We start from the raw sequence: 23,554 nt of genomic DNA, 5'->3' as shown, positions 1-23,554 counted from the left end.
CGAAGCGCGCCCCCAGAAATTCCAACACCTGGGATGGCTGGAGATTGCTTTTGGGGAAATTGACTATCCACCCAAGAGAGGTAAGGAGAGCAAGGACCCGGTCGACTGCCTGACGACAGAGAATCTCAGACTTGGCCCGCATGAGCCAGTCATCCAGGTAAGGATGTACCAGAACTCCTTCCCGCCATAGGGTGGCTGCTGCCACCACCACCATAACTTTGGTGAAAGTGCACGGCGCAGTGGCTAGACCGAACGGCAAGGCTCGGAACTGAAAATGTTGGTCCAGGATGTGGAAGTGCAGATACCTCTGATGCTCGTGGTGAATCGGGATGTGTAAGTAAGCCTCCGTCAGATCAAGGTAGGCCAGATATTTGCCGGAGGGAACAGCCGTTATAACTGCCCTCAGGTTCTCCATCCGAAAATGTGGTACCTTGAGGGCCCGGTTGACTCTCTTGAGGTCCAAAATTGGACGGAAGGAATTGTCCTTTTTTGGCACTACGAAGTAGATGGAATACTGGCCGGTGCCAAGTTCATCCATCGGGACTGGGACAATAGCCCCCAGTCCCTGGAGCCTGGTGAGAGTTTGATCCATGGCCTTTCGTGTCAGCCGTCCGCAAGGAGAGACTATGAACAGATCCGGCAGATCTCGAGCAAACTCTAAAGCGTAACCGTTTCTTATAATCTCGAGGACCCACTGGTCTGACATAATTTTGGCCTATTCCTCGTAAAACAGGGAGAGATGACCAGCAAGGTTGTGAAAAGGGGAATGGGCCAGCCGAATCTCATTAGGGGGTGGGCTTGGGCATGGGATGCTGAGGGGCACCACCCCGGAAGGACCAGCAGCCTCGAAAGGACTGAGTCAAAGATTGAGATCTGGATGGATAGCCTCTAGTAGAGGCACCACGTGCCCAAACATTATATCTGCGTTGACCCCGGAAGCAGGTGCGAGAGGGAACAAAAGCTCTCAATTGATTTCAGATGGTCCTCAGGCAGCTTATGAACCTTGTTCTCCCCCATGGAATTAATAAGCTGCTCAAGGTTCTCACCGAAGAGCAACTTACCTTTAAAAGGCAGAGTGCCCAACCAAGACTTGGACAACGGGTCCGCCGACCAAGCACGTAACCAGAAGAGCCGTCTGGCCGAGACCGCTGAAGCCATCACCTTCGTCTGTACTCTGAGATCGTACAGGGCATCCACCCCATACGCAATGGCGCCTTCCAAACGTTTAGCTTGCTTTGCCTCTGCAAACGGCAGGTTCTGGGTACCGAGTAACTGTTGGACCCACCTAAGGCTTGCCCGCTGCATGAGACTGCTGCAGATCGTCGCCCGAACTCCCAGGGCCAGAACTTCGAATATGAATTTAAGATGGAATTCAAGCTTGCGATCCTGCACATCCTTCAGGGCCGTGGCTCCCACGACTGGAATGGTGGTATGCTTGGTAACAGCGGAGACTGAAGAATCCACCATGGGAATTTTCAGCATGTCTAGGCAAGCCTCAGGAAGAAGACAGAGCTTGTCCATGGCTCTCCCGACGTGAAGCCCTGCTTCGGGAGCTTCCCATTCCCGGAGGAGCAAAAACTAGTGCATAGGATGGAAGAGAAAAGCGCAGGCTGGAGCCCTAAGTCCTGCCAGGACCTGATCCATATGCGCAGGCAGAGTGGCCATATGAGAATCTGCCGGGGGCCCCTCGAGCCCTAACTCATGAAGAACAAAAGGAACGAGGGGCTCCAGTTCCTCCCGTTGAAATAGCCGTAGCACCCAGGGGTCATACCCCTCCCGGGGGGGGGGGGGCATGTTTGCTGCATCTGGATCCTGGACCAGAGCCACCAGAGGGGCCGGGGGGTTCGGGGCCCCCAGCACCACCCGCACTCTGATGGATCCCTGCAGATCCGGAGCCGCGGGGGCGAGCGAAGGGGGCAACCGCAGAATCTTGGCAGGGAACGGACCTGAGGGAGGGTCCTCCTCCTGCAAGCTGGCCAGGTAAGATTTGTGCACTAGGAGCACAAACTCGGAAAAACGTGGCCTGGACTTGCTGAGGGGAGGGGGGTTAAGGACCACCTCCTGGGGCCACACGGGGCTCAAATTGGGGTAGGGGGGAACTGAGAAATTTGACTCTTTACTCTCCTGCAGCCCCGAATTGGGGGCTGCCGAAACTCCCAAAATGGCCGCCGTTCTCATGGTTTGCCGGCCCTGGAACGGCCTGGCCATGCGGTGGGATGAGCGACCCTGGGTTGGAGTTTTAGTCTCTGCTGGGGAGGGGCCTTCCCCACCCGGTAGACAGCCGGAACAAAGTCCCTCGCACGAAAGACGCGCAGAGGGTTCCCCACACGCGAGACAGCAATGTGAACGCGGCATTCTCTGTGAGAAGCCGCAAATAGAGAGAAATCAGCTGGGCTAAGCTGCCGGGAGGAGCGGAGGCAGCGGATCGAACCCTGCTCGCTCCTCATGGAAAAAAACCTTGGCTGTCAACAATAAAGAAGAAAAATAGCCCAAAATCAAAAGTATACCTTCCTTTTATTTATTTATTTATTAGCTTTAAATAGGGGCATGGCACATCCCTAGGTGTACGGCCGGGGAAGAGACGTCCCAGAGCAAAGCAGCCAGGTAGGGGGGGGAGTGACTGGACCACCAGTTTCACCCCACCTGAGGATCACCGGGAAAGGGGCCCAGGCTACTGAATGCAAGGGGCAAGCCCCCCTGGGCCCCACAAGAGCGAGGAGACAGCGCTGTCTCCTGTGAAAATAAAAAAAAAATGTACTTGTAAATATTATTATTTTTTTTTACTAAGAGACAATAAGGTTCTTGCTTGATCCTGAATAAAGAAATGAAGAAGAAGATAACCCGCCGAAAGAGGGCTAACTATGATGGATCAGGGAACTGTAGGGTGAGCTGTCACATCTGCTGGAGACAGACAAATTCTGAAGGGCTGCAGGGTAGGCTCTGTCCTGACATAGGATACCCTTTCAGTTTTGGTCTGTCTCCATCTGCTGGACAGGAGGCTCAAGGTCTGGACTGATCCAGGTACGTACAGGGAATGGCACTTAGTCGGGGGTGGTTCTATCATGAGGTGAGCTGAGGTGGCCGTCTCAGGCAACAAAATTTTGGCAGTAGCAAAAAGCGCCTCCCCAAAACACTCCTATGGCGGCTGCCTCACCTTACCAAAAAGTGGGGTTTGGCTGTGCCACAGCGAACTCCATCCGGCAGTGGCCCGAAGAGCCTGGCTTGGCGGAGCTACATCATAACTCAACCCACCACAGCCCAAAGGGCAAAACCCGATGGGGCCACAGAGGAGACCATCCCACCGAGGCTGCAGCGAACCCATCCTGCTGCAGCCCAAGAAGAGAGGGGGAAGGCCCTGAGAATGTGTGTGTGTTATGAGAGAGCCTGTATGCATTTTTATTTTTTTTTTAAGGGACAGAGAGGATAAAGTTTGTGTGGTGCCTTTCCCCCAGTCCACGACAGTCTCAGGGTGACTGGAAATCAAAAGATCCCAGGTATGGAGAGCAGATAATTTCTTTAAGTTTTAATTTGTGGGTGTTATTTGAAGTGTCTATTGTTTTGAAATATTTTATGGTTTTTGATAACTTTAAAAAAGTTTTCTGGTGTTTAATTATTGAATGATGCTCTTGTTTGTCATCTGTTTTGACATTTTTATCTTATTAGTATGGTTTTCGTATTATGATTGATGTATTATATTTTTTTATTTTATTATTGCTTTATGACAAATATGCAGTTTTTGGTTTTTTTCATTGTTTCACTGCACACAGAGTCTAACAGTTTCCAGTTCAGTTTTTGTCTGCACGTTTCTGCACATACTTTATGGTCACTTTATTTTGTGAGGGCTCATTTGTGTTCTGCATGTGTGACTGAGGTATTCTGTTTTCCTAAAAGGCAGTATATTGGTGTTTTAGGGCCTGGTGTAATTTGCAGTTTTGCCTTTTCATAGATACTATTTGAGTGCTGGAAGTTAGTGCTGTTTTCATATGGCTTACTTTATTGTACTTTTAATTCAATTTACTCATGGCTTTCTGAGGGCCAAACCTACATAGAACACACTTTATAATATGTCTAGGGACCTTTTTGTTTTTGTTTTTTATTTTATTTTTCCTGGAGATTTCAATGTGAAAAAAAACACGGTGGAAAAATGACTTACCAATTTTTTTCCTGTGTGTTATAACAAAGTAATTTTTTCCACCGAGTCTATTTTTTATCGTCGCATTGAAATTCTTAGGCAAAATGAAATAAAAACTGAAAATGAAGTTCCATAAATAAGCCTAATATCATGTGCGTTCCAAGGGTCTTTTTTTTTTGCAGAGATTTTGGCTGGCATCCCAGCACTGCATGCAAAAGTAATATAAATGTTGGTATGATATTTTTACCTCAGGAGACTATAAATGTTCTTTTTCATGTAAAATCTATTTTAAATGCACAATTTTAATTGTGTGTGGTAAGGGCTTGGAAGGAGGGGGCACAATGCTGTAAAGTTTGCCTAGGGTGCCTAATACCCTTGTACCAACCTGAAGAGTCTGCCACACAGACCCGCACTATTCATCCATCTCCCACTTCTCCAGGGGCAAATGCTAGGGAAATGTGGAAGGCAGATTGTAGGGGTCCTGTGAGTATGGCAGGACTTCCATCTTCCTAGTAATATTACCACTGACACTATCTGCCACTTCTCTGGGAACTCTGACCCTAGTTTCCCCATTCTGCAGCATTTCAAATCATTGAAAGGGCCAGACTCCAAGAGGAACCCCCAACTTGGCTCTCTTGATGATATGACCTGAACCATGACTTGGGGGGGGGGGGGGGGGGGGGGGGGGCGGAGAACAACATCCATGACATTAGGCAGATTACCTTGAGCTGCCCCTGCACGTAGCATTCAGCACAACAAGATGAGGAAAGAGGCTCTTCTCCTTCCGCTGGGCTTTCAGGGAACTTTTGGGGATTTAGGGGTTTGGGTAGGAGGGGATACTGGAAATTTATATTTGTAGCAAGGCTTTTCTAAGGTACTGGGGGATGGAAAGGGGGTGAATTGGGACTACTCAGCCCATACTACATTTTTTAAAATATCTTGGACAGGAGGAGGTGAGGGATCTGGTTATCTGGATAACTTTAAGACAGCTATTTAGTTGACCTGAATTATCTGTATAACTTTATTTGACCAGTGCTGAAAGTTTAGTCATGCACAACCTATTTTTATCTGGCTAAATTTTGTGCAGGAAATGAGTTGTCGGAACAAAAATTTAGTCAGAAAGCTGGGGGAAATATGCAAATCTCGGGTTTTGTCCAGCTAACTCCAAATGTTAGCTGAACAAATCCTTTGAATATTGACCTCATAATAATTGGGTGCTATTTTCCAATCCTGTCCAAAACACCCCAGGATCACCTTCCCTAAATGCAGCTAAAATTACACGTATTGTGGAACATCATGCTAAAATTAATGTGTATGTACAGGATAATAAAGAAACATCAGATGCTAATTAGAATTTAGCAGGCATGTGAAAATACTGTGGCATGTGATCTTCCACATGCTATTTAGCATGTGTCTACTAAGGCCAAAATTGTAACACTTGCCTTGGATCAGGTATTAATTTTTAACTCATGCTATTTAAAGAGCTCAGCTAACAGGATGCTTTGTGAGATACTGATGGAGAAGGGGGTGGTGTTGGAACAGGAAATATTGTACAAGGTATGGAGTAGAGAACAGGGGAGCGATTTTCAGAGCAGGAGAGAAAGAGACAGCAACACACACACACGAACATTTCCAAATAAATTCCACATTTATTTAGACAAGAACAATTATTTTCATGCAATAGCTGCACTAATGACAAATATTCTTCAAACCCTGCTGTACACTGCACAGTGTACAAGGTGTAATTATTGTAAAGAAAGATTGGAACTTGGGGAATGGGCCTAAGACCATGCTTGTTCAAAAATGCTGTACTGCATGTGTTCCTATTGCAAGACAGGTGTTGCAGTAGAGACAAGGCTGCAGCAGTTCAGCCATATATCTCGCAGAAGGCATAAAGTAGAAACTAGGAAGAAACTAGCCTCTTCCCACTTCTGTTTCAACACCCTACTCCAGCCTTTCTGCCTCTGGTCAATGGCCCTTTGAGACAGTGGCTCCTGCATGGCATGGAGCAGATGCCATTGAATAGGTGGGAATAGCTTCAGGGCATATAGTGGTGTTGGTGGTTGGAATATTTTTCACTGGGGTATGGGATGGACACTTCTGTAGTTTAGTCTATCCAAATATCCCTGCAGCTAATTTTGAGACTTCAGCATGAACAGCAGAGTCACGTCATACATGGCTTCTTCGATGTCAACCATACTTATCTGAATCTGGCCATTTTTTGAGGCCCTTTTGAACTGTATCATCATGCCATTCCCTCCTTATTGAAGGGGAATATTTAGATGCAAGCGCCATACAAGGGAGTCAGATTCCTCCCAGGTGCATATGGGATGGATCTTCTGGGCTGGCCAAGGCTCCATCCTTCTCAAGGCATGTGAGGATTTGGGTCAGTCATCCATGGGGTGCATGGCTTTGCCTGCTTGCTCCTCTGGAGGGGGGAGTAGGGGAGCTTTCCAGTGCAGGTCTTGTGCATCCACAGTTTGGTCTGCTTTCCTCAAATGTTTGGTCTTGGAAAAGATATAGAGATGAATAAACTATGTAGCTGGAGCAAACACATCTGAAAAGTCAGACTTCTCTACTGCAAGGCCCCTACCCTGTAATTCCCTTGCTCTGAAAAGTTAGTGCCTCCACCACTTCCCAAACCCTCTTAAAAGATCATAGCCCTGGTTTGTCTTGACACCTGGGAGTAGCCAGGGGATTACACTAGTGGGCTGAGTACAAGGGAAGTCAAGGTTTAAATCCATCTTCTCTCACTGACATTCCTTGTGACGCTGGGTGAGTCACTTCATTGTCCACTGTCTCAGGTACAAAACTTAGATTGTAAGCCTTCTGGGGAAGGGAAATACCTATTGTATCTGAATGTAACTCAGATTGAAATGGTTATATCTGTCCAAAAATGAGCATTTAATATTCAGCTGTTATTGTAAGTGCCACACTATGTCAATGTAGTATAAATGAAATTTATAATATGAGGACCATCATTTACCCACACTGAGGTTATTTAATGGCTTTTCACCTCTATAGCTCGTACAGGTACCAGTTTTAATCATTGGTCCACTTTAGTTCATCATAAAAATTACTACTATTTTTAAACTTACTTTTTTTTTTTTTTAATCTGTTCCATCTTTGCTCGCAGTTTACCTATAGTGATCAGGTGGATATAGAGTGGAGATACTTTATGGGTTCATACACATTACAATTTGTAGCAAGTGTATACTAAAACAATGTTAGCATGAGTTTTAGTCTGTAGGTCCGATATCATTTGGAGAATGCTAAGTGATTTCTGAAATGTTGGAAGCAGGAGGCTGGGCTCTATGGACCTTGGTCTGATTCAGCAGGGCATTTATGTTCTTATAAACTTTAATATTAAGGCTTAATTCAATTTAAATCTTTTCATATTTACACTGGAGCGGACTTGGAGGAAACTGGGAACCGGCAGATCGTGTCGCTATTTATAGTTTATAAAATTCCCCCACCCCTGCGCCCGTGAGTCCTGACCTGCCCGCACATGCACGCATGGGAACCGATTTATAACATGCGTGCAATGTTATAAACAGCCACATCCTTGCGCGCGCACTGGGAACATGGACGCCCACGCGGTTCTTTTAAAATCAACCCCTTAGTCTCTTACTTGTCTCATTGGGCTTTGTTAAACCTACTGTAAATTGTATTGCAGTTGTACCATGCTTTGGGCCGTCTTTTAATAAGGACCAGGAAAGCTGTTATTAAGTATTCAAAAAATAAATATTTAACCTGCACCAAACAGGTCTATGAAACTGAAGTATTTTGATATTTTGGATTTGCTACATTGGGGCCAATCTCTGTGACATTTATAGAAATAAAATTTTACATCCATTTTTTCAGTTAATATACCAATATTAGCACCTGGAGTTATAAAATATCTAATTATAACCTAAGGTAACTTACCTTTACCCTTTCTTTGCAAAGGAAATAGGCAGTGGCATGTAACACATCCGCAGAATGAGTGGAATTATGATATGAGTTGGTTGAATGATAGTTACTTTCAATAATGTGCAGCCAAGATTTGAGCGTCGACTCAGAACAATTCAGGAATTCACAAACTCCAAATCGTGCAAATATTTTGAGACCAAGATAAACCAAAGTCCTGCAGAGAAGAAAACATTAAAATGTTCAGTTATTAGAAAAGGAACAAATAGGAAAGTGACACTAAGTATTCTGATAATTGTTTGTAGAGATTATTCATAATCAATATTCTTATAAAATATTGAAAATCAATAATAAATCCAATACAAGTTTATACCTCAAACATTAAACAAAGGGGCTATTTAATAAGCTGCATTAAAGTAATGCTTTAACATGCCATTTCCATAGAAGTTGGATCTCAGGGGTTTCACTAAACTGTGGTACCTGACAGTTTCTAGTTATGGCCACATGGAGTGCAAGCCACATTGCCATGGTAGAAAACAATGTGTTCCCGGTGCCAACATCTCACTCCTTAAAGCTGTAGTAAGTCCTGAGTAGCCAACCCACCCTCCACAAGCAGAGCATTCCAGCTCCCCCACCTCACTGGCAAGCTTCCTAGCATACATCAACGGGAAGATTTTAAGAAAGTCGCGCGCGTTAAAAATGTGAGTTGTGTGTGTGGCCAAGCCTTGCACGCGCATCTTCAAAGGGGCTCGGATATGCGCGTAACCTCTGTTACACACCGAAGGGTTGGGCCCAGATAAAGGGGTGGTCAGGGGGGCGGGGAGGGGCGGGGCTGGAGGTGGCCGGTACAGCGGCCATTTGCTGCTATACCGGGGAAGGGAATCTTGGCGCATGCAAGTTGCTACTGCTCCGTTGGAGCAGTAAGCAATAAAACAAGAAAAAACAAAGGTAGGAGAGACGGTTTAGGGGGTGGGGAGGAGAGGGGAAGGGAGGTTAGGGTAGGGGATAGGGAAGTTTCCTGCCAGTCCACTCCTTAATTGGAGCAGACTGGGAGGGAACCGGTGAAGGCCAAGATGCATCACTGCACGAATTTGCAAACGTTACCCTCACCTTGAGCGCATTGTGCACAAATTACAAAATCTGGCATGCATATGCGCGCGGCCCAATGATTTTATAACATGCGCGCATCCATGTGTGCGCGCCGGGAAACATGTGCACATGGATGCACACACACACCTATGAAAATCTACCCCAAAATATTTAGCCCTGTCCTAAATCCTGTTCTCATCTAATATCCCTAATTATGCCACTCGCCTCAATCCCTGGACTCCCTATAGAAGTGGTTCCTCCATGCCCCTTCCAGGTAGGAGCAATCCTCAATCGTTCCAGCCCTAAGTTATTGCAGTTTAGTAAATAAGCCCTGAAATACATATATTTTTACATTTATCACTCCTCTCTAACCAACCTCAAACGGATACAGAATGTGCGGGACTGGGGCTTCAGATATTACAAGAGAGCCAGCCATTGTCTTTTTCTCTCTTGAAGCCCAGTACATGAGGCCCTATTTTCAAACTGTATTTTAACCAATTAAGACAAAATTGTACATGGGGAGGTTTCTGAAGGATGATACTACACAGAATCTGAAATCAGAATTTTTTTATAAACGAAGGGCATTTTCATAATGAAGTTAGCACTGACTTAGCTTGCAATTTTAACTCTTATAGTTGTCCCCTCTCTATCTCTAGCTACACTAAGTCATAAGGGACCTTCCTTTTCAGTTTTTGTTTTTTTTTAATTTTCCTGGGAATTTATCAGTGTAATACAAGAACAAAAATATTTACCTGGAAATTGATGTCATATTTTTCTATTGATTTCTCCAATTTTTGTTCTTATTGTAATAAACACTAAAATTCCCAGAAGAAATAAAATAAAAACTGAAAATGAAAGCCCCTAAAGACAAGTATACATGGATATTTCTGCTTGTTTGAAGTATGTGCCACCTATGTCTACTAGTGCTGTAACAGTAGTGGTGGTAAAGCTAATTTAAGTATTCCCTTTGTAAAGAATGCAAATCTTGAACTTCCCTCCAAGGGGATCTAGTAATAAAAATAGCTAGAACTACCAAAGAAAAAAGTGGAAATAATGCATGTATTTCTTTAGGCTGCAGATTTTCCAGTGTCTTGCAGAGTCTAATGAAGTGTTTGTCCTTTCAGTCCCTTTGGAAAAAGGTAGAGATTGCATCACTCAACTCCTCTCCAGGGAACTTCTACAACAGGCTATAAAGCTTAATGAACTATGTTCTAGTCTATCTGTCCAGAGTCTACAAAGATTTGAAAGAGCCCATGACTTCATGGCTAATTTCATAATACATGGGCACAATGGCACATAGTGCTTTCAGGCTTGAAACAAGGCAAAAAGCTTCATTTACAAAAGGCCATAAGCTGCTCAGAGTCCTTTTGCACTTTGACAATTGCTTTGCTTTACTTTACAGACTGCTAGGCACACCAGTGTAAATTCACACACTGAAAGCCTCTTAAGGTAAAAGAGATTAACTCAAAGCAAATGGATAAGCATTACAATGTATTAACTCCTTTCATATTTAGTATATGTAAAATTTTAAACCATGAAAGGGGAAAAGGCAAGGATATAAAAGCTGGTGGATTCACAGATTTAAATTGGCAGAAGATTAAGGAGAGTACTCAGTTGTGATCAGCAGCATTTAATAACATTTGGCAGATTTTCCTAGTAAGACATTTATCAAAGTATATTTAATCAAAGCACAGTGGAAGTAACCAAAAACAGTTCTCTGCCTTTCAAAAGAAGTCTGTTTCAGGAATGGAATTCTGATACCATTTTGGCAAACTAACCTTTTATGGGTTGCAGCCTCCAGTTCAAATATATCAAATTCCCAGTGTTCTTCATTTTCCATTGCCTGCATTATGCATGGTGGGAAGTCAGTAAGGGAGATTGAAGAAATTAAATGACTGGAAATAGGATGGGCCTCTGTTGAAAAGCAAAAATAAATTTAACATGTTTATGGTATTTTGCTACAAAGCCTATTTTTTTCTCAATAAAATAATTAATATCTCTGCAAAATAAGAACTTACGTTTTGATGAAAATATATATTCATTGCCTGATAATCTTCGCAAACCATCCTGTTTAAGAAAAAAAAAGTTACCGAAAATAGAATTAGTACATTACTTTCTGTTTCAAATACAAACTTCAGTGTACATAGGTTTTTCCATTATAACATGGACAAGTGCAAAGTGATGCACCATTGGGAAAAATAACTACTCTTAGATACACAATGATGGGTTCTGCAAAAGGACTAACCACCCAAGAAAAGGATCTAGGAGACACTGTGGACAGTACATTGAAATCCTCAGCTGTGTGGTGACCAAAAAACTCAAATAGAAATTATTCAGATAAGAACAGAGAATAAAATGGAAAATATATTGCCTCTGTATCAATCCATAGTGCATCCACACCTTGGCTGAATATTGCGTGCAATTTTGGTTACTCCATCTCAGAAAGGATAGTTACAAAAGCTCAGAGAAGGGCAACAAAAATAGGTAGATCCTGTGCTTTCTGCACCTCACGCAGACAGCCCTCTGCTTCAAGCTGGCACAAACGGCGACCCAAAGGCTCAGCACGGGGACCTCAAACATCCGCTTTAGATATATCTCTAACTTGCGGTCCTGCACATCCTTCAAAACGGCAGCCCCCGCCACCAGGATGGTCATCTTTTAAGTGATCACCGACACTGCAGCATCCACCATTGGTACCCGTAGTATCTCCAGAGTCTCCTCCATCAGTGGATATAGCCTCCCAACTTCCTGATCTTCTTAGGTAAGGGAAAGGCACTCGGGTGGGCCATCCAGGAACGGACTCACCCCCTCGCTAGCCGACTCCTCCTGAGTCACTTTAACCCTTAATTCCTCCAAGACCTGGGGAAAAAGAGGGCATAGTTCCACCTTCTTAAATAAATGGACAACTCGAGGATCATCCCCCTTCGATATTTCATCCAAATCCTGGTCATCCTTAGCTACATCTGGGTCCACACCCGGAGCTACAGTCATGTCAGCATCTGGAGCCAATCCCTGGTGGTCCAAAGGGACATCCTGTGGATCATCCATGGAGTCCCCCCCCCCCCTCCCCATCCCTGGAGTCCACCTCTGACTCTGCCTGACACAGTCCCAGATGATGCAGTAGGTCCCCGGACCCACCTGCGGCCCTCTTAGGTTTCTTCGGCACAGATATGGGAAGCCAGACTCTTGCCCGCTTCCCCTTCACCCCCTTCCTTGCCAGTAAGGCTTTATGCATCAAGAGGATACATTTCGGCAATAATCCCTCAGGGCCATCCATCCCCTGCTCCAGACTGTCATCAGAGTCCCCCTGAACAACAGGAGAAAACAGGGGAGGGGAATCTGAGTTCCCTAGTTAAAAAGGACTCCTACCCATGGCCCTTCACGGATCCAGCCGCCTCGCGGGGCCCTCCGGATCCCTCGGCTGCCGGCAGAACGTTCCCCCTGAAGGGTGGGAAATCTGCTTCCGCCAGTGCAGCCCTGCTGAAGAACTCTCCTCTTCTGAATCACAACCAGGACAGAGGGAGCAAAAATTCAAGCATGTAGACTCCAGCCCACATGCGTGGCACACTTCTTTGTGCGGTTTGGGCGCCATACCATATGCTCCTGCACCGATGGCCGCCCCGCGGACTGCAAGCACCACCGTCCTTAATCGCCGCTCTGGTGCGTGCCTTTTTTTTTTCCTTAACCACGCTGTGCCATTTCTCGTAGCGTGGAAAAATCAGCCAGGTACCGGCGGAAAAGGCCGCTGTTCTCCGGCCTCAGCACCACCTCCAGAGACATGCGGGAAAACAAACGCGGAAGCACCAACCACTGCCGCACCTCCTCTGCTACAGGCCTGGCCGCTAATGCTGCTCCTCCTGGGACACATGCCAACCGGCACAATAATTACCTTCTGTCTGAGGCCTACAGCCCTCGTTGCCTCATGGCCATACTTTCCGCCCCTCAGTCACCAGCTGCTTGCCTTTCTTTCTTTTTTTTTTTTTTTAAACTTTAAAATCACAGATACAAAGGCAAGACACCACACACATGGGTACATAGAAATGACAGCAGAAAAAGACCAATCGGCCCATCTAGTCTGCCCAGCAAGCTTCCACACTTATTTTCCCATACTTATCTGTTTCACCAACCACCAACTTCAGAGCTCATGTTGGTAACTGTTTGATTCAAATTTCCTGCCATCCCCTGTCATTGATGCAGAGAGTAATGTTGGAGTTGCATCAAAGGTGAGCATAAGGCTTATGGTTAAGGGTTGTAATTGCCTCATCAAGCAAGTTACCCCGATGCTTGTTTACCCAGATTGCACAGATCGATGACTTGTTGGATGATGTCTGAGTGTAAATCCTGTTTTCCTCACTTCCCCATACCGTTAAAGCAGATAGCAATGCTGTATATGCTTTCAAAGTGATGTATCAGGCTTAATTGGTTTAGGGTATTAACCACCATAATAAGCAGCTACCCCCACGCTTATTTGTTTACCCAGATTGTGAAGTTCAGTCCTTTTTGGTTGTTATCTGAATGCAAATTCTCTTTTCCACATTTCCCTTTGCCGTTGAAGCAGAGAGCAATGTTGGGGTTGCATTAACCGTGCAAGGGATTTTTTGAATAAGGGTAGTAATCACCAGGTAGTAGTTAACATTCCAGCAAGCCACCCCCATAGCTCTACTCTTCATTCCCATCCTCTAGCCTTTATGGATCCACAGTGTTTATCCCATGCTGCTTTGAAATCTTTCACAGTTTTAGTCTTCACCACTTCCTCCGGAAGGGCGTTCCAGGCATCCACCACCCTCTCCGTGAAGAAATACTTCCTGACATTGGTTCTGAGTCTTCCTCCATGGAGCTTCAAATCATGACCCCTAGTTCTACTGATTTTTTTCCATTGTAAAAGGTTTGTTGTTGACCATGAATCATTAAAACTTTTCAAGTATCTGAAAGTCTGTATCATATCACCTCTGCTCATCCTCTCCTCCAGGGTGTACATATTTAGGTTCTTTAATCTCTCCTCATAAGTCATTTTATGAAGACCATCCACCTTTTTGGTCGCCCTTCTCTGGACTGCCTCCATCTTGTCTCTGTCCCTTTGGAGATACAATCTCCAGAACTGAAGACAGTACTTCAGGTGGGGCCTCACCAAGGCCATGTACAAGGGAATCATCACTTCCTTTCTCTTACTAGATATTCCTCTCTCTATGCAGCCCAGTATTCTTCTGGCTTTAGCTAATCGCCTTATCACATAGTTTCACCGACTTCAGATTGTTAGACACTATCACCCCAAGGTCTCTCTCCTGCTCTATGCACATCAGTCCTTCACCTCCCATCAAATATAATTCTTTTGGATTTCCACTCCCCATATGCATGACTCTGCACTTCTTGTCATTGAATCTCAGCTGCCATATCTTCGACCACTCTTCCAGCTTCCTTTAAACCACGTCTCATTCTCTCCACTCCTTCCGGCGTGTCCACTCTATTGCAGATCTTAGTATCATCCGGAAAAAGACAAACCTTATCTTCTATCCCGTCCGCAATGTCACTCACAAAGATAGTGAACAGGACTGGTCCCAACACTGAACCTTGCGGCACTCCGTTTAACACCGCTCTCTCTTCAGAGTAAGTTCCATTTACCATTACACATTGTCTTCTGTCCGTCAACCAGTTTGCAATCCAGGCCACCATCTTGGCACCCACTCCTAAGCTTCTCATTTTATTCACAAGCCTCCTGTGCGGGACCGCATCAAAAGCTTTGCTGAAATCCAAGTAGATGACATCTAGCCCTCTATCTAATTCCCTAGTCAACCAATCAAAAAAGTCAATCAGATTTGTCTGACAGGACCTTCCCCTGGTGAATCCATGCTGCCTCTGGTCCAGCAATTCTTCAGACTGTAGATAGTTCACTATTCTTTCTTTCAGCAGCGACTCCATTGCCTTTCCCACCACAGAGGTGAGGCTAACCAGCCTGGAGTTTCCAGCCTCCTCTCTGTTCCCACTCTTGTGAAGCGGGACCACCACCGCTCTTCTCTAATCACTCAGCACCACTCCCGTTTCTAGGGATCTGTTGAACAGGTCACTCAGCGGACCCACCGGTACATCTCTGAGCTCCCTCAGTATCCTGGGATGGACCTCATCAGGTCCCATGGCTTTGTGCACTTTTATTTTTCCTAGCTCTTCCCATACATTCTCTTCTGTAAACGGAGTTACATCTACTCCACTCCCCTCCAGTTTCTTGTTAACTAGTGACGGTCCTTCTCCAGGGTTCTCTTTAGTGAATACTGAACTGAAGTATTTGTTTAATATTTCTGCCATTTCTTCGTCTCTCTCCACACATTGATCCTTTTCACCTTTCAATTTCACTATACCACTTGGAACTTTTCTCCTTTCTCTGGCCCTGCTTAAGTCCACTGGACCCTTTCTTTCCTCTAATCCGCCCATCTTGTTCCTTCATCTCCCTGTTATATGTAACTTTAATTTTTCCCTTTCTAAAGCACGTTGTTTGATTAATTCCCATTAATTGTAAACCGATGTGATATGCAAATGAATGTCTGTATATAAAAGTTTTAAAATAAATAAATACTTCCCTGATTCCGGGGCCTTGCAGACAGGGGCCTCGGAGGCCCTGAGGGAACAAGTCCCCTGGCTTTCAGGGCCCTGAGCATGATACAAGCGAGCACAAGGCAGGGGTTCCCAACCCCCCCCCCCCCCGGCTCAACCTGAGGGATGGTCCACCAAGGAGCCTAACACTTCAGGGAGCTTCCTCCGATATTCTCCTACTTCAATTTCTCTTTCTCTATCTTAGACTGCAGGGTTCCACCTTTACCATCTGCTGGAGTCAGAGAAATACTGAGGGACTGTAGGTGGTACTCTCTGTTATGTAGCAGTGCCTCAAAGTTTTTTCTCTCTGATTCCATCTGCTGGTAGGGAGGCAAAACCCACTTGTTTGGACTGATCTGGGTATATTCAGGAAACAGATTTTATGATATTCTCCATTTTATTTTCCACTCCTTTCCTAATATTCTATTTCAGGAGTGACCAACTCCAGTCCTCAAGAGCCAAAAACAGGTCTGGTTTTCAGGATGTCAACAATGAATATGGATGAGATTGATTTGTATGCATCAACTCCATTGTATGCAAATATATCTTATGCATATTCATTATGGATAGACAAAGCCAGGCCTGTTTGTGGCTCTTGAGGAGCAGAGTTGATCACCCCTTTTCTATTTTTTTTTTTTTACTTCAGCACAATAAGATGAGGACTTCCAATGTATTGTCTACAGTGTCTCCAAATTTCTTTTCCCGTGTGATGACTCCTAATATGGAACTCAGCATTGTGTACCTATAATCAGGAACTTTTTCCTTATGTGCCTTATTATGCACTTATCCACATTAAATTTTCATTGCTTTGGGTAATTTATTTAAATCCTTAAAGCGATTAACACATTTTTAAATAAATAAACCTGCCATTTGGATGCCCAATCTCCTAGTCTCACAAGGTCCTTCTGCAATTACTTACAATTTGCTTGTGTTTTAACAATTTTGAATAATTTTATATCATCTGCAAATTTGATCTCTTCACTCACTGCTTCCTTTTCCAGATCATTTGAGTATGTAAAACAGCTCTGGTCTTGTTACCTTTCTCCACTGAAAGCTGACCATTTAATCCTAATCTCTGTTTCCGGTCATTAACCAGTTATCAATTCACCATAGAACTCGCCCTTCTACTCCATGAATTTTTAATTTCCCGAGGAGACTCATGAGGGACTTTGTCAAATTCCTTCTGAAACTCCAGAATATCAGCAGCTGAATATGGACCTGTATGTGGTCTTAGGTGGCTGTAGAGTGCACTGTAAATGTAGAGCAGACCAGGACTCACTATGTATTAAAATGTTTAAAATTTCAGCATCAGGAGATTCCAGGGATATGAAATACTTTTTTGTGTGATAATCCAGATCCATCCCCTACAGGATGAGCCTTAGTCCAAATTCTATAAAGGCGATTCCATGAGTCACTAGGGGACGAAGTCATCAAGAGGAGCTAGGGAGAAGCAGAATGGGTTGTATCCAGGTTCCCGGAAAGGGAAGGACAGTTTGCCTTCGTTTTCCTTTTGGGAGAGTGAATTACTCTATCTGTTTGGAGTGGATGCCAGCTTGCAGTCAGTGTGCCAAGAAGGTTTTTATTCCAGTCATTGGTCATACAAGATTTTCCAGGATTCTGCTATACCAGCCAAATGGGATACAAGAATGTCAGTTTTCAAAAGGATTTCTGGGAAGCAAGAAACCCACTTGGAGCATCAGGAGGTTCCAGTTTCCTGCAATTGCTACTCAAGGGCATGATCATCTAGACTGTATTTTCTTCCATTTTTGTACTACTGAAATTTTTTTGGATTTTGTTTTCAGTAAAAGCAATTAACAGTATATTAAATACATTACATTACACCCATTGTGTGGATAACCCTTTGGGTCTTGCAGCTTTAGCTGTCCACCCCTGGAGAATCCTGATCTGAGTCTGCAGGCAATTTTTGTTCACTCTGTAGTAGTTGAAGAAGGCCCCTTGACCTGTGAAAGTGGGCTGCATAAATATAAAATGTTTACTTACTGACATGAGGCCTCCAACAAGATTGCTCGTATGTGGATCTTCATCTTTCGTCCCAAGCTGTGGAGAGTATAGCTCAGTGGTTCTCAAAATCTCCAGGACTCTGTCTAAAGCTTCTGCAACAGGCATCGGGCTGTTTTCTTGTGCAGCATTTATAATATTTATTACCTAAGTTAAAATAGATGGTTTCAGAAGTCAAATTGTGTCCTGAAAGTAAGGGAAATAAAGATAAACAAAATATACTGTTTGATTCAGATATAGGAATTTACATCATAAATATTATGCAAATCTTAGTAATCTTTCATATCTAATAGAAGTATAATACTACAAAAGCTAAATAAAGGGCTGGCCCAATGGCTCAGTGATAGTTACAGATGAAGGCTAATGGCACCAGGATCCTATCCCTGCTTCCACCTGAGTTGGAAGCAGAAAGAAATTAACGGATCAAAATAAGTTAACAGGACAATAAAAAAAACCTGCCTACATTGGTGCAAACTTGGCAAACCGTTTTCAGCTACAGGGTTCATACCAATAATCAAAGCAAAATTAAATGGGTAGTTTTGCTTTAATTATTTCTACAAAGATTTGTGCATGCTTTTTCTAGTCAAAATACATATAGTTTTGAAAATCCATAACTACATGTGGTGTCACCTCTCCTGACCACCCATGGAAATGTATCAATACAATGTGGTAATATTACATGTGTTGTAGCATAATTTGGCCTGCATCGATGGGAGGCAGTTTTCACAGAGTTCATTTTTGAAGGTAAAACACCATTTTACCTGTGGAAATTGCTTTGAAACTTGTCCTCTAAATAAATGTAGTAATTTTCTATAAATTAAAAAGAGTGTTTACTTAAGGCTGCTTCATTACCAGATGGTGTTACTGAGGGATCAGCTAGTAGAGAAGAGTTAAAAAGACTCATTTGAAAGATTACACCATAAGCAAATGCATACTCCCTAATATGAAGCTGGAGCATTGGGTTGGTAACAACCCAGAAGGAAAAATACCTCTTATTAAACCATTAACAACATCTCCAGCATCAGTAAGTGTTTCCTGAAAGAACAGCATTTAAGTGCTGGTCAAAGAAATAATAAAACAGGTTTATTTGATTTAAGAAGTGGTTTGCGATTTAGCGGTATATGTCAGGTTTCTGGATTGAGATGCTTGAAGTCATTATTTTCAAAAAAGATGACCCCTAAAATTTAGGCCCTATTTTTGCTAAAGGTTCACCTAAATTTAGAGCCCTAAACTTAGTCATGCTATATTTACCCAGATTTAAACTCCTAAATTAGGTGCCTACAGCTGAAAATAGTGCCAATTACTTAATGTTTTGCCCAACCTTACTTTGCCCTTGTAGCCGCCCACTAAATTTAGAAGACTAGTGAAAGCTTTATTTAGGTACTCAGCTCTAGTAAGTTTACAAAAGAGCCAGTTTAGAAGCCTAGGGGGCAAGGTCACGCCACTGAATATACCCGGCTAACTTTAGAACAGGTCAGCGAAACAACCAGAGTTAGCCACATAACTTAAGTAGCTAACTCTGAATATCAGAGTTAGCCGCTTAACTTATGTGGCTAATTCTGATCCTCCCCGACACACCTTCCGCCTGTCTCCCCGACACACCTTCCACCTGCTCCTAAATTCTAGCCAGATAACTAGTTATCTGGCTAGAATTTAGGCGCATTAGTCTTTTAATATGCCAGTTCTACCATTTAAACGGATAACTTTTCAGTTATCTGTGTAAATGGCTTTTGAATATCGACCTGCTATTGTCCAATGTTAGGCACCAAAACATTTGAAAATTGACGTCTTGGAGTTATATGGCCCAGAACTATTGGGCAACAGAATAAGTCACTAATTGTTTTTACTGCAGTAATACTTAAAAGACTTGTGCTAGTACTTAAATAACTATTGAAGCTGTACAGATATATATACTTCAGAACTTTATTATACTTAGTTACTAAAAAGCAACAAATACATTCTTGAGGTTCTATTCCCCCTTTTAAATGCATTTCACCCATACTCAGCACCTATTGCTTTTGCCATGTCTATTTGTATGTAGAGATTAGAGGCCCTCCCAGCATGGATAAGCCTGAAATTTTGCAGGTAAGTATATTGCTCAGGTTCCATCCAGTATGCCTTCCAAATTTCAGAAGGGCTCTCAATGGCTTTTCTGGAAGATCAGTACCAAGGAAACCATGAACCATGCCTCTTGTGTTATGACAGAAGTGTACACTTTTCTCACTTGTTCCATCTTAAGTTCACCATTGATATCAACATCTTCCTTCAGTTGAATTGGAGAGAACATAGCTTTTGGGAAGAATATATAAATTTCCTCAATCTGGAGCCACAGAAGTAGTAGTTTGCCATTATAAATAACCATCCCCATGGGAAGGCTTTAAGAAACTTATGTTGGCTTTTGCCAGAAAGGATTGAGTTATGCAAGAACTCGAAGCAGAGATAACGCCAATGTAGAAAACTCATCTGAAATATTTCAGATACCCAAAGGCTACATTTCTTGCAGCAAGGGATAGGAAAGTTGCGGCAACTGAGTTGCAGAGACATTTTCATTCTACAGAACCTTGAGGAAAAATCTGTAATTGCTGAGATACAGGGAATGCACTTCTGACAGAAGTATTGCTACAGTAAAGATCTGCAGCAGTACACATACTATGTAGACTTTGAGAGAGAAGACCATAGCCAAATCCCAGGAAGCGAATCCCAGCTGCATGGGCAGGGGAACTACCTCAACTACAATGGGGATCCAGAGGAACATGCTTACTACTGAAACATGGCGAGAGCAATCTACTTCTGTAACTGGGTAGAATCATCCTGTTGTGTAACAGAGTTACAAGAAGGGTTTGTAAATAATTATTCCCCCCCCATTCCCCCAATGAGACATTAGGGAGAGAAGACTATAACACCCTGGAATATAGAGGATATCTCTGCTGCATAAGTCTGAGAGAGGCTGATTATAGTGAGAGTCTGGGAGTACTATTAATTATAACACTATTTACACACACACACACACACAGTATATTTAACAGACAATTACAAAGATGGAGAGTCTCGCAGGCAATCTATGCCTGCCTGCAGAAATCCAATGTCTTCACAAGGGGCAAATGACAGATTGCCCCTTCATCAATGGATCTCTCACCAATTGTCATAAAAATGTGTATCATTTAATGGTTTGAACATTACTAGTAACAGTTACCTGAGAAGGAGATGTAAGTCATTTTCATCTTTATTACACCTCTGCCTCTCTTTCTTCTGCTGTTAAATACTAAAATGGTAAATACATATCTAGATATACAGTGCCAATAAGTTTCACTAAGCTATTATAAGTAAAGTGAAATTGATTACCTGCAATTTGTGTTACTTGTGGACAAGCAAACAAATAAGTCACATAAGTGGGTAGTGTCCTCTCATGGTTCCAGGACAGAGCACTTTCTCACAAGTTCGGAAGCAAAAATTGTTATGCTTCTGAGTATGTACAGGACTTCACGTGCTGCCTTCACTGCGCAAGCCTCCTCAGCTTTATCACAAGGTAAGCTTCAACTAAACAGAGAGGAGGGTGGGACTGTGCGGCTGATTTGTTTAGTTGTCCACAGAGAACACCTATTACAAAGTAAGCAATTTTGCTTGCTCTGTGGACAAGCTGACAAATAGCCACACAAGTGGGGACTTCCAGGCTTAGGGATGCGTACAAGAAAAAGCATAGTAACTAGACATTGTTATACAGCCTGTTATAGGATGGCAGGCAGTTGAAGTTATCACTTGAACAAGTTGTGCAGAACTGTTACTATCCCCATGTAAATCTTCTTCGAAGCAGTAGTATTTAGTGAATGTGTGAACAGAGGACCATATTTCTGCCTTGCATATATATCTTTTTTTGGTGCTGAGCAGTGGATTGCTACTGAAGCTGCAGTTGCCCACATTTATTGAGACTTTATCTTCTACTGAAGCAGAATTCTTGCCGACGTGTAGCAGAAAAATATACATTGAGACAACCAACTGGATAAGTTCTGTTTTTGGACTGATCAAAAGATAAACACAAATGTTTCTATTTCCTGAATTGTTTAATTCTGTCCAAATAAAACAAGGCTGTCCCGCAATCTAGGGAATGCAAACACTGTTCAGCTTGAGATATGCAAGGTTTTGGTGAAAAACTAATAAAATTATAGACCCATTCAAATAAAACTGAGAGATTATTTTTGGCAAGAATTCTAGATGTGTTCTTAGGAGTACTTTTTTAAAAACAATTTGTGTATAGGGCTCAGATTACTAATGCCTGAAGTTCACTTATTCTTCTTGCTCAAGTAATCATAATAAGAACAATAATATCTTGGAAAGGAATTTCATAGATGCTATAGCTAAGGCTCGAAAGGGGCCTAATCAGCTGCGAGAATCACATTTAAATCCCACTGAACCACTGGTGTTTTAATTGGAGAGGCACTAGCAAGAATCTCTTGCATTTGAAATTATAGAACATCTTTCAAGCGGTTTTCTTGCCGCTATTCTGATGCGCTTGACTTCACTGGAAAAAAGGCAAACGCTCAATTACATTTCTTTTAACATCCAAGCTGTGAGCATTTAAGTCTGAGGTGAAAGAACCATCGGACTGAGTTAAAAGATTCAGAAAAATCTGTAGACAAATGAAAGAAGCTATCACCATCCTTGAAATCCAAGGAAACCATACTTGATAAGGCCAAAAAAATCTAGAAGAACTATGGATCCCTTTTCTATCTTTAACTTCGGTACCATTTTTGCTAATACAGATATGGACGGAAATGCGTATATAAATTTGAGGTTCCATGTTATTGCAAAAGTGTCTGGTGTTAGGCATCTTGAGCTGGACGTTTTGAGCAGTAAAGGGATAGTTTATGATTGTGGGCAGAGGCAAAGAAGTGTAGCTTTGGAAGTCCCCAACTGTAGAATCAAGGAATTTGCATTCTTTTCCTGGTGGTACACTTGAATATGCTTGCTTGTTTCATAACTGATTCAACTACTATGGGATCATGTGGCAGTTGGACCTTTGTATGGCCAGGGCATTGTTGCATTGCTCTAATTTTTTTTTTGCCACAAAGGAGCTGGAAAGTGAAATTTTCCATATCCTTGCTTGAAGATCTTGAAATGCTTTATGCATAGGAACTACCTCTGACTGTTTAGGTGGTTGTATATATTTCAAAACTCCCTGGAATTCTTCCAAACCTGGGGAATTTTCCTCAAGCTTGAAAAGCACTACTTCAGACAACTTTTGTAAGAAAACTTGGTTAAGTCATGTCTTCTCTATAGCAGTAATACTTCTGTGAGGCTCTGGAGAGGGATTGGATGGTAATTCAGTTGATTCCTCTAAAGACTGATATAAATAAGAAGCTTGAGAACAAGCAGATTCTTTAGAGCTGGAAAGACTAATTGGAGACTCCATTAAAACATGTGATGATGATGATCAATGAAGAGTCAATGGGGATTCTATTTTTATGTGGGAATAAAGTTTTTCCAGTATTAGCTCTGGAGGAGAGTCATGATTAGATGAAGATGGAGAGGGGGGACGTGGAAGTAAAGAATGCGCTATCCTCAATGACGAGTCTGATTCTGGAATTAAAATAGATGGAGGAGCTCTGCGTGATGAAAGAGATACTGGAATGCCAGCAGCTTGATGACTTTTTAGTGCCATAGATTTTGATACTGAGAGTCAGCAGTTGGCATCAGCGTGGACGACACGAACATTGATAGTACCTTTGCAATCGGCTTCATGATTTAGATGTCTCATCCTTTTGGCACTGAATGGCCTTCAGCAAGGTGTCTTTTTTCCCTTGGCACTGAGGGGGAGTGATTCCATGT

General features: G+C 43.0%; 1 protein-coding gene across 5 annotated transcripts in view; it reads right to left on the bottom strand.

Moving 5' to 3' along the window:
* The window catches only part of PDE8A (phosphodiesterase 8A), a 399,353-nt gene that overhangs the window by 31,015 nt on the left and 344,784 nt on the right, over positions 1 to 23,554 (bottom strand). For all 5 annotated transcript variants that reach the window (XM_029575868.1, XM_029575867.1, XM_029575869.1 and 2 more), the window contains exons 14-17: positions 17,714 to 17,878; positions 11,149 to 11,197; positions 10,909 to 11,044; positions 8,060 to 8,258 (exon numbers count right to left, since the gene is read on the bottom strand). In XM_029575868.1, coding sequence (XP_029431728.1) covers positions 8,060 to 8,258; positions 10,909 to 11,044; positions 11,149 to 11,197; positions 17,714 to 17,878 — 549 coding nt within the window. The remainder of the gene's footprint in view (positions 1 to 8,059; positions 8,259 to 10,908; positions 11,045 to 11,148; positions 11,198 to 17,713; positions 17,879 to 23,554) is intronic.

The sequence above is a fragment of the Rhinatrema bivittatum genome, chromosome 13 (genome assembly GCF_901001135.1).
Source record: "Rhinatrema bivittatum chromosome 13, aRhiBiv1.1, whole genome shotgun sequence".
In the NCBI taxonomy this organism is placed as follows: Eukaryota; Metazoa; Chordata; class Amphibia; order Gymnophiona; family Rhinatrematidae; genus Rhinatrema; species Rhinatrema bivittatum.
Note: the sequence above shows the minus strand (reverse complement) of the source record. Positions and strands in the feature narration are given on the sequence as shown.